Below are 10,459 nucleotides of genomic sequence, written 5' to 3'. Positions count from 1 at the left end.
ATTTTGATTTCTTTTGCTGCTTGTATGTATACTCTATCAATCTTTACTAGTTATATGGTTTATCACCGATAAACTTGAAAAGAAAAATCTAAATCTTGATATATCTATAAATCTTTTGCATTATATTGTACTACATCTGTAAATATTTTAAGTCGTATTGCTATATTTGCAAGCCCTCAAATTTTAAATTTAGGAGCCAAAGTCGATTGGGATTGAGTAATAATTTCATTTGATTGGAGTTATTGAACTTACGCCATGTTTACCAAACCGTAATGAAAATTGGTGTAATCGTGATGAAATTTTATCGATGAATTAATTGTAATGAGCATGAATCATAAAATGTAATTAGATTGCTTTTGATCACATTTACTTAAAATGATGAGTTTTGTCACATTTACCGTTATCGTTCCCGTTACATTACCATTACCTTTGAGGGTCAAACAATAATGATAATGGTAAAAGTGTCAGAATTCATAATTTTTTCTCTGTAGCATTAACAATAATGATAATCTTAACCGTGTTAGTAACGGTAATTATACGACGTAAATTCTAGATGAAATTAGATTGAGCATGTTCCGCTCGTCAATCAATCTGTATATTCTTATTATAGATTTAGAAGTGAATCCTATATATCGAATGTAGAATACAAATAAACAATACAAAAGATAATTAAATAACGCTCACAATCTACGTTATCATTCATTTATTACCTTCTCCCTAACGTAAACATGACCTTATTGGATTGAAGGGATAAAAAACGAATTGTTGGGTTTGAATTTGAGTTGAGATTTGACCTTGACTTGGTCAAAACAAAAGCAACCGAAGAAAGGAAATCAGGTTTTGTTTTAAAGTAAGAGAAATTAGGGCACCACCTGGTCCCTTCCTTCGTAATTTCTCTCTCTCTGACTCACTCTTTTTTTGTTTTCACTCTCAATCTGCCGCCGCCACCTCCCGGTGTCGTTGCCGCCGTCTTCTAGCTGATCACCGTCGCCGATCGCCGCTGTTGCTTCTTCTCTTAGTGGGTAAGAGTTTTTATTTTTTATTTTTTTTTTGTGGCGTTTCCGCCCCTGCCGTCGGAGTCTTAAGTCTGTCCTAGAGGAAGATGGAATCCTCCGTGAGAGCAGCTGAGCGAATTCTTTCCTATAATTTCAAGAACAAGAAGCTCTTAGAAGAAGCCCTCACTCACTCCTCCTACCCCGACTCTGCCTCCTATGAACGCCTCGAGTTTATCGGCGATTCAGCTATTGGCCTCGCTATTTCCAATTATTTCTTTCTTGCTTTTCCGGACCTCCATCAGGGCCAGCTATCTCTACTTAGGGCTGCTAATATTAGCACCGAGAAGCTTGCTCGTGTTGCAGTCCGCCTTGGATTGTATAACTATGTTAGGCGCAATGCCGCCGCTCTTGATGATAAGGTTTTCAAATCAACCTTCACTTCTCGTTTGTTCCAACAGCTTTGATTTTGCCCTGATTTTAACTTTATTTGCGTTTTTTGATTGTCTAGGTTAGAGAGTTTGTTGATTCTGTCGCCTTAGAAAACAACTCAGTTGCGTATGGTGGGTTGGTGAAGGCTCCGAAAGTTCTTGCTGACATTGTGGAATCTGTAGCTGGTGCTGTTTATATAGATCTTAATTTTGATCTTCAAAGACTATGGGTGGTGAGTTCTTAGTTATATTTGAAGTATGATCATTATTACTTTACTAGCCAGTCACCAATTAGTCTTTTTTTTTTTTTTGTGTGTGTGTTCACTCTTTTGTAGATTATTAGGGGTTTGCTAGAGCCTATCTATACTCTTGAAAGCTTACAGGTAGAACCCCAACCTGTAACTTTGCTCTTTGAAGTTTGCCAAAAAAATGGGAAGCAGGTTGATATTAAGAATTGGAAAAATGGTCCCAACAACGTCGTGAGTGTCTATGTTGACGGTAGTTTTGTTGCTTCCAGCTCTTCAATGCAAAAAGAAATTGCAAAGCTTAGTGCTGCTAGAGAAGCTCTCGTCGAATTGTCGAATCATATGGATACCAATACTAAAACAGTTGTAACTATTGATGGTATCGATGAATCGTTTGAGATTGAAGGGGCAAAGCATAAGCTACATGATTTTTGTTGCAAGAAAAAGTGGCCAAAACCAACTTACAGGTATATGATATTTAAGATGTTGCATACTTGTATCGCTTGGACTCTGAATTAGGACGTAGTTTTTATCCGTTGTAGTTGTAGATTTTTCATTTTACAAGCGTGCACTCTAACTTAAATATTTGCATTCTAACCAAGTGGTGAATTTTACAATAATTTATAATGAAATGCACCTTTCTAAGCTTGCCTGCTTCAATTGTAATCTTCCAATCTCATATCTTCACCAAACTAATTCTCTCTTCGCTTCATGGAAAAATTTTTATGATTCTTTTTAATGGTTGATGCTCACCTGCACTCGCTTCTGTTTTTAAAAGATAAGATGGGGTTACTTTTGACATGTCTTAGAAACATTAGTTTCAGCCCTTACCAGCTAATTTTAGTGTTATTATATCTGTACACCGATTTGTTCAAAACTTGTGTTCTTTTGAATCTCTCCACCCATTGTGCAATATAGTTTTACCTTGTATGAGTAAAACTAAAGACCTGTTTCCCTTACTTTCCATCTTAGATATTGATTTTTGATGCGAATGAAAGTCTTGGATAGCTGTTTGGATTATCTCAAGTCGTTTTGTGGATCATAAACAAAAGTTGAACACACGTAGATCATTTACCTTCTCCTTATCCTTATTTTTCGAATGTGTTCTAGCACTAAATACTTTGTGGAATTCTTACTTGCAGTACTGAGAAAGATTTAGGGCCTTCACATGAGAAGAGATTTGTTTGTTCTGTTATAATCTCCACTCCTTCTGATACACTCTATATGTTGGGAGATGAGAAGTCAAGAGTAAAGGATGCAGAGAACTCTGCAGCCTCTTTAATGATTCGTGCTTTACAGGAAAGAAACTATCTCTAATACATATATTATTCAATTGGGCATAATCTAACACATTGTATAGTGGGTTTATGCTTTCTGATGCCTTCACTTTTCTTATCTATATGTATTCTTGGAGGTAGGTATGTTGTAAATCATTATTCTACTTGCCTATCTGAGTACAAGTTATTGTATTAAAATCAGTATTTATTGCGATGTAAAATTCAAGCCAACCAGTTTAGGCTGTCTGGATGTGTAATCTACCCATCTGGTCTCTACCTGGTGCATGTTTGGGAGCAATTTTAGAGTGGGGAAATTAGTGTGTGAAGCGTTGTAGTTTAAGAAATTACTTGGGCGTTTTTTTATTGCCTACAAATCCTACTTCCATTCATTAGTTTTCAAGTTTTTGTTGGCTATATTTTAGAAGTGTTTTTAAAATCAAGTCAAGTTTTGAAATCTAAAAAAAAAAACTGTCTTTAAAAACGTCATTTTGTTTTTAGAATTTGGTTAAGAGTTCAACTCTTTTATATTAAAAAAAATATGCAAATCATTATAAGAAATTAAGAGATAATAAATTTAATTTTTAAAAATTAAAGATAAAAAATGAAATAATTACCAAATAGAATGTTGTATATGTAGGCTCATTTGTTGAATTTAACCTAGCTGTAACTGTAGGTGTTAACAGTTTGAACTCATTGATTTTTAACAACTCTTGATATTTTTTTAATCTGATCATATATGTGATGTTTTTATTCTATGTATACTTCAAAATTGGTAACAATAGACTTTTATTTCTTTTATTTTTCTTGTCGGGGTAAGGGATGGATAAGATTAAACATTTGATCTTGAGGTTGATAATACATATTTGATATTAATTGAGCCATCTTTTATAATAATAATTTAGATTTAAACTTTGAATTGGTTAGCAATTTTATCATTTTTGTGAAAACTTTTATGAAAATAGTGTCTATTTTAATTATGCCAACGTATTATTTATTTTCTTTTTTCTTTTTTGAAAGGAACCTTTAGTTTCTAATCATGCTAATGGTTTTCGACTAAAATTAATGGTAAGGTTATTTTTTATTTATTTAAGTTTTAAGAGTATTTTAATTTTTTTTTTTGAAATTTTGGGTATATTTAACACAAAGTACAAAATTGACATTTTTTTTTTCAATAATTTAGTCTTCAATAATTAAGCGTGTTCTAACATCTCAAATGATTTTTCTTCAAACTTTAAGTAAAATTTACTAATCATTAGATCCAATAGTAAGTGAAATCAATCAATTATAACTTAGGTTTTAGAAGGATAATGATCCTCATAAATGATATGTAAGAAATTTTTGGACGAAAGGAGAAATGACAGAAGGTTTCGTAAAAGATGAAGAAGAAATGTTATCTCTTCTCTTTTCAATTTTATTAAAGCATGAATCTAATTAGGTGACTCAATTTCCTAAGCTTATTTCCCCTTGATTTTTTCTTTTAATAATTGCCTGTGATCTATATTTAATTAAACAAAAAATATTTGTGATACTTAATTGAAAGATAGCATCTACGTAACTCATTACACTATATTAAAATTTGACATGTACACCGACAATAAGCAATATTGCTTCAATAAACTTACAAATAAAAATAAAATATATTTAATCAATGACAATCATCAAAAGGCATAACTTTAGGACATTGTAAAACATTATAAATTTTCAAAAAAAAAAAAAGCCCTTTCATATTTCTAGCAAAAAAAAATGTGCCGCGAGTATTTATGATGTTGGTTTGCCCTTTTGCCCATAGTTTCATGAAGCAAAACTTGTACATATTAAAGGTACAAAAAATTGAACCTTCGATTTCATGGAAACAAGTTGTACATATCAATTATTGAATAAGCAAGTATTTCCCTCGTAAAGTTTGAGATGTATTATATTTACACAGCCATTCTATGTCACATCGTTTTATTTATCGAGTTGGCAGTAACAAGAAATAAAAAAAAAAAAAGTTGTTTATATTAGACACAAAAAGTAACTTTGCTTATTCTCTATACGTGAACAAGTATGACAAAAGAATTTCTTGTTTCAATTCACCAACTTCTTCTTTTCTTCAATCAATTTCTTTACTTGAATCATAGTATCTCGAAACCTAGTCAAATTTATGTTCAAATTCTGGCCATCTATATAAATAGCTCGACTAGCAAAGTAACCCTTGGCAAATATTGACTGAGGGTCTCTAATAACCGTATGATTTTCCCCATATTTTTCCCATAAAGAACTCTCCTTTGCCTCAATCTTATACTCCAAATACTCAAGCTCCATCTCAGCCGCTGGCTTCCCAAAGAAAAACGTAGAAGGCCAATCAAGCCCGAACGGCACCACCTGCACGACCACCGCGCCGTCCGCCAAAAACAGCTCGTTCGTCAACCCGGCTCCATGCGCCCCAACGATCACACTACACAAGTTAACAACCGACGAAAACTTATCCAAATTCGACATTCTTTGCGGCGTTGTCGTCATCACTTTGAACCCGACTTCCTTCATCATCTCAACCATTTCCCCTTCATTCATAAACCTTCTTGAATTTTGACGAGATATCAACATTACCATTGGCTTTTCCTCACTCAAGTCCTTCACATGTTTCACTTTTAAATTATACGTTTGTCTTAGGAAACTCCGAAAGTCCGCCATCGAATAACCTCCCGGAATATCGGTGTTGTTCAACGATAAAATGTTGTGGAATTTAAGCCCTATGATACCTCCATTGAAGCAATGAACACCTCCATCTTCATCTGGATTGATGACATTGAAACGGGATAAACCGGAGAGAATTCGGTTGTATTTTCGGACCCACCAAGGTTTGTGGTCGGTGATGAGAAACTGAACCCCAGTTCGAAAGTGGTAGGAAGTGATGAACAAAGGGATGATGGTCTCGTCGAACTCGTGGAAAAGGTTGCCGGTGAAGCCGCCGGTGGAGAAGATGAGAACAGGAACATTATGGATGAATTGACAAAGGGGTAAAAGGGTTTTGTTTGGTTGGAATACTATTTGGAGTGGAGTAACATCTCTTAAGGTAATTTTGTCCTCTTGTCTTGCATATGGATGAATTAAGATCGGAGAAAAATTAGTTTGTTCAGAATCATTGTTGGTTGAGATGTAAAATTTAAGGTTGTTGTTATTGATTCTTGTTGGGTTTTTTGTCAAACACACTTTGGAATGTAAATCAGTATGACAAGAAAATCCTGTTTTTTGTAGTTGGCTACGATCCTCACCTGTATGTAAAACCAACCATAATGTTCAGCTTCACTAGATTCTAAAAAATGTTCTGATTTTAGGTAGAGAAATAACAATAACGATTTGATTTTTAGTTTTTTGTTTGAAAATTATGCTCGCCTTTTTTACAAAATGATATAATGTTTGAAGTCTTAACTAAATTAAGCACAAAGATAGCCATTTTAAAAACAAGAGTTTGCTTTTAATAAAAATAATGCTTGTCGTTTCTCAAATTATGTTTATTTTCAAACCTTGAGACCTTGGAACTTGTATCTATTTGGTTTAATGACTCTAAAGAACTATCATCCTTTAATAATTATTAGTTCTAATCAGAAATTTATAGCACAAAGAAATTGTCATAATAGCAAAAAAATTCAAAACTTTTCATTTTTTCAGCGAAAGTCGTATTTCTCCCCTCATATTCAATGACTATTATTTATAGTCATAAATTCGTGACAAAAAAAAAAAATCTGTCATAAATATTGGAAAATTCAAACAACTCTATTTTTTCCTAAAAAAATGAGTGAATTTGACTTTTATGATTCTTTTTTTCTCTCCTCCCTAGTCCCTTTCTTCATGTGTCAATAAAAGCTCAATTTATAAATAAAGATAATTTTTTATTATTATCTTACAGAGATGAGTATATTATGCAGAGAAACATAAAAAAATTTAAAGAGATAAAATTTTGAATCATTTAATTGGAACTCAAATGAAAAATTTATAGTTTAACAAAAAAAAAAAAAAAATCCGAAAAAATGACGTGATAATTTTTTTTTTTAATCAAAATGGAAAAATGATATATGAAGTAATGAAAGAGTGTCATATGGTAGATTTTTTTATTTTTGTTTGATTTCAATTTAGAAGGAAAATAAAATTGAAAAATAAGTAATTATATAAATGTGTCTAAGAAAAATATATGTCTGCAGCAGGTGACCGTTGGTATTATTATTATTATTATTTTTATTATTTCTTTCGATCTCCACATTTGATTTGATTGTTACCAATATATCCGATTTAGTTTTTTCCTACTTCTCTCTTTATTTAAACACAATCTTTTTCTTTAAATTTTCACAATAATTTTCATTATGTACCAATCATCTATAAAACACAAAACTTTCGTGGTTGATCCCTTTAAACTTTAGTTTTCTTATTTTCATCTAATTTTTTAAAGGTTTATTCTACGGTGAGAATTGATTTATTGAGTGATGAAATTTTGTAAATCCATTTTTTTAGAGAATTTATTAAGTGTGTTCTTTAATTTTTTCAAACTTTTGTTAATAATGAAATATCAAGTAAAGGGGACTCCATCATGATCTTACGAATCTAAAGATCTCAAAATAGAAGAACGAGAGCCAGGTTTGAGAATAAGGTGGGATCCCTGGATCTAGTGGCCGGTGAATCATAAAAAATATGGTTGTTCTTGATCCCGAAAAATAGCAATCGTAATGGTTTGAATTTATTCTGTGGAAAAGATTGAGTTTGCTTTTCAACTTAAAAAGAGAACAGTGTATTGGTTGAGCTCTAATCAATGGAAAGAGTCGGCGAAATTTTTATCTCTATATCAAGAGGAGGTTGGAGAGTGGAGTAGGTCGGTTGTGTCGTACCGCTATAACTTTATAATGTCAATTGCTATATCCCTCTCCTATTTAATTTTATAATTAATTTTATTATATTTTATTGCATTAAATATTTATTCTCGAAGTCAACCGTTCATATTTGCATTTTTTGTTTGGTAATTTTTAAATTTCTACATCCCCAACCAAATTTGTTATTAGAATCAATTTAGGTATTCAAATTTAATTAATTATCTCAATTTCATGATTATTTTGAGTTGAATTTATTTACTTGAAATTATTGTTTAAATTATTTGTCAACTAGAATTGTATTAATTTATTTGATTGGACTCACATTAAGAAAACGTATGATTAATTTGTATAAACATTATTCATTTCAATCCTAAAATTATTGGCAAACTCAATATTTTGGCTCCTAAAGTTTGGGATAACTTGATTTTTGGTCGGTCCAACTGTTAACACTTTTGGTTTTTCAATTAACTTTTATATATATATATATAAAGTTGATTAGACAATTTTTTAATTATTCTAAATTGACATGGCTAAACTATAATAATGATGTATTTTCAGGTGGTTATTGTGACAAAAAAAAAAGTAACCATTTAGTTTTTCTTTTCTTTTTAACTTATTTTCTTTCCATTTCTTATAATAGTTATTTCATTTTTCTTAAATAAAAAGTTGAATTAATAGCCAAATTCTAAAAGTAAAATTTTGAAGCTATATTTTTATAGGTCTCGTTTTGTAACAATTTCGTTTTTTATCTTTGTTTATTGAAAATTATGTCTATTCTCTTTTTTCTTTTCTTTTCTTTTTTTTTTTAAATGGTTTGCATCTTTGTTAATTACAATGGTTGAAATTTTGAGCAAAGTTTCAAAAATAAAAACAAATTTTTAAAAGATATTTTTGTTTTTTTAATTTTAGCTTAGGTTTTTAAACCATTAGCTAAAAGTAATAACAAACAAAGAAATTTGGAGGTGAAAATAATGTTAAACCATTAATTAAAATTAATAACAAAGAAAGAAATTTGGAGGTGAAAATAATGTTTATAGATTAATTTTTTTTTTTAAATAGTTATCAATTGAGGCTCAAATGATTAACCAAAGACCTAAGTAACTAAAAAAAATTAATTGCAAGGATTAACTCAGCACATAATTAACTTACTTTTCATGTGATTTAATTTTGAATAATATTTGTCCATATAAACATATAGATTTTTATCAAGTAAATAAAGAAAACACATATGACCCACATTAAATTTTCAATCAAAGTAATAATTCATATATAATTATTTTTAATAAAAATAGTTAAAATAATTTTCCATTAAAAAGAAAAAAGAAAAGAAAAGTCCCATACCTCTCACTAGTCTTCCCATTAGAAATTCAAGAGGCTCTATCTCTTCTAAGCTCTCAACAACTCTTGTGTTATTGCTGCTCAGACCATCTCTCCAATTGCCCATCATCTCCCATCTCACTGCATTACCAATCCAAAAATTTTAATACATATATTTACGTGATTCATTAACAGTTGCATAACTAAGAAGAGAGAAACAATTTATTATTAAAAAGAAAATATAAGATTATAAATTTAGAGGCGCTAGCAAGATTAAAAAGTTTATATAGTATATTCCTCGAAACTCTATAACCAAAATCCTAAACAACGTAAACAACATAAATATGAATACAACTGAGGTTTTCGGGTCGTTGCCTCAACCCTACCAAAGTACGTTGTCCTTAAACCTTCGTACTTGAAGATATTTCACTCATTCGAAGGTTTGAAAATTTACACAGTAATACGATTACTGTTATATCGTACTAAACCACTAATTAACTCAAGTACTTATGCTAAATGGTTAACAAACGAATGATTAATCTAAATAGGTGACAAGAGAAAGGGAAAAGAACTTAGAAACGTACATGAATGAAATGGTAGAAGATCGAATGGGGCAAAGAGTGCAGAAAGAAGCAAAGCAAAGAGGAGCAAACAAGTTGAATATGCTGCAACAAGCACCAAGCTGCCTCCTGCTTCTCTCATCATATTCTTCTTCTTAATTTACCAATCAATAATGATGAAAGGAGAAACTTGGTTTTGCACTTGTGTGCTTAAAGACTCCAAAAACAATTAGTTGGTTTGTTGTCAAATCTTTGGGAGACTCTTTCCATTTAATTGCTTTCCCCATTTTCAACTACCTTAGTCCTCTTAGGCGTGCATTAGCTACATTTATATTTGTGCATTCCGTCTCGTTGTTACTATAGAATTAGGGTGTGTTTGGTGGCCCGTAATGTGATGAGATTGTAATGTAATGTAATAAAAAATTCACGTTTGGATTGAACATTTTGAGTCAGATTTGAAAAATAAAACTCATTCCGTTTCGACAGTTTTCAATCTAACCATCTTTCTCAACGTTTTCATGCTTCACGATCTCATTTTCGTTTCGTCTTGAGTTATTCATACTTTTCAACATTCCTCTGATTCCTAATAATCCTTATTACATCTCAGCTCCTCAAACACACCCTTAAAGTTTAATTTGTGACAAATCTCTTTTTGCTTCTTTTTTGAAAAAGAAAAATTGATTTTATTTATTTTGTGATTAAAGTGGGATGTACAAAGAGAGATGCATCCAAGTATTTCTCAAATTTCGTATGTTATAACTTATATTGATGATTACTTATGTATATTTTTCAAAGT

At 31.1% G+C, this 10,459-nt stretch overlaps 2 protein-coding genes across 2 annotated transcripts; one reads left to right on the top strand and one right to left on the bottom strand.

Moving 5' to 3' along the window:
• The first annotated feature begins 779 nt into the window (after positions 1–779).
• RTL2 (RNAse THREE-like protein 2) lies at positions 780–3,230 on the top strand. Its single transcript, XM_039047311.2, has 4 exons — positions 780–1,414; positions 1,504–1,656; positions 1,759–2,135; positions 2,811–3,230. The coding sequence occupies exons 1-4, from the start codon at positions 1,103–1,105 to the stop codon at positions 2,983–2,985; spliced, it is 1,017 nt and encodes a 338-aa protein (XP_038903239.2). The 5' UTR covers positions 780–1,102; the 3' UTR covers positions 2,986–3,230.
• Positions 3,231–4,759: 1,529 nt separating this feature from the next.
• LOC120091459 (xylan glycosyltransferase MUCI21-like) lies at positions 4,760–9,968 on the bottom strand. The gene is made up of 3 exons (XM_039049492.2): positions 9,688–9,968; positions 9,128–9,244; positions 4,760–6,199 (listed from the first exon to the last, which is right to left on the bottom strand). The coding sequence occupies exons 1-3, from the start codon at positions 9,806–9,808 to the stop codon at positions 5,013–5,015; spliced, it is 1,425 nt and encodes a 474-aa protein (XP_038905420.2). The 5' UTR covers positions 9,809–9,968; the 3' UTR covers positions 4,760–5,012.
• Positions 9,969–10,459: the final 491 nt, after the last annotated feature.

This window comes from Benincasa hispida, chromosome 11, assembly GCF_027475165.1.
Source record: "Benincasa hispida cultivar pf3 chromosome 11, pf3_genome.v1.1, whole genome shotgun sequence".
NCBI lineage: Eukaryota > Viridiplantae > Streptophyta > Magnoliopsida > Cucurbitales > Cucurbitaceae > Benincasa > Benincasa hispida.
Note: the sequence above shows the minus strand (reverse complement) of the source record. Positions and strands in the feature narration are given on the sequence as shown.

Excerpts from the sequence above, each read along its gene's own strand:
- RTL2 (XM_039047311.2), top strand. The coding sequence starts at position 1,103 with ATGGAATCCTCCGTGAGAGCAGCTGAGCGAATTCTTTCCTATAATTTC. Across the intron at positions 1,657-1,758 it reads ATCTTCAAAGACTATGGGTG|ATTATTAGGGGTTTGCTAGA; the intron begins GTGAGTTCTTAG and ends ACTCTTTTGTAG. Across the intron at positions 2,136-2,810 it reads TGGCCAAAACCAACTTACAG|TACTGAGAAAGATTTAGGGC; the intron begins GTATATGATATT and ends TCTTACTTGCAG.
- LOC120091459 (XM_039049492.2), bottom strand. The coding sequence starts at position 9,808 with ATGATGAGAGAAGCAGGAGGCAGCTTGGTGCTTGTTGCAGCATATTCA. Across the intron at positions 9,245-9,687 it reads TCTTCTACCATTTCATTCAT|TGAGATGGGAGATGATGGGC; the intron begins GTACGTTTCTAA and ends TTGGTAATGCAG. Across the intron at positions 6,200-9,127 it reads AATGGGAAGACTAGTGAGAG|GTGAGGATCGTAGCCAACTA; the intron begins GTATGGGACTTT and ends TTTTACATACAG.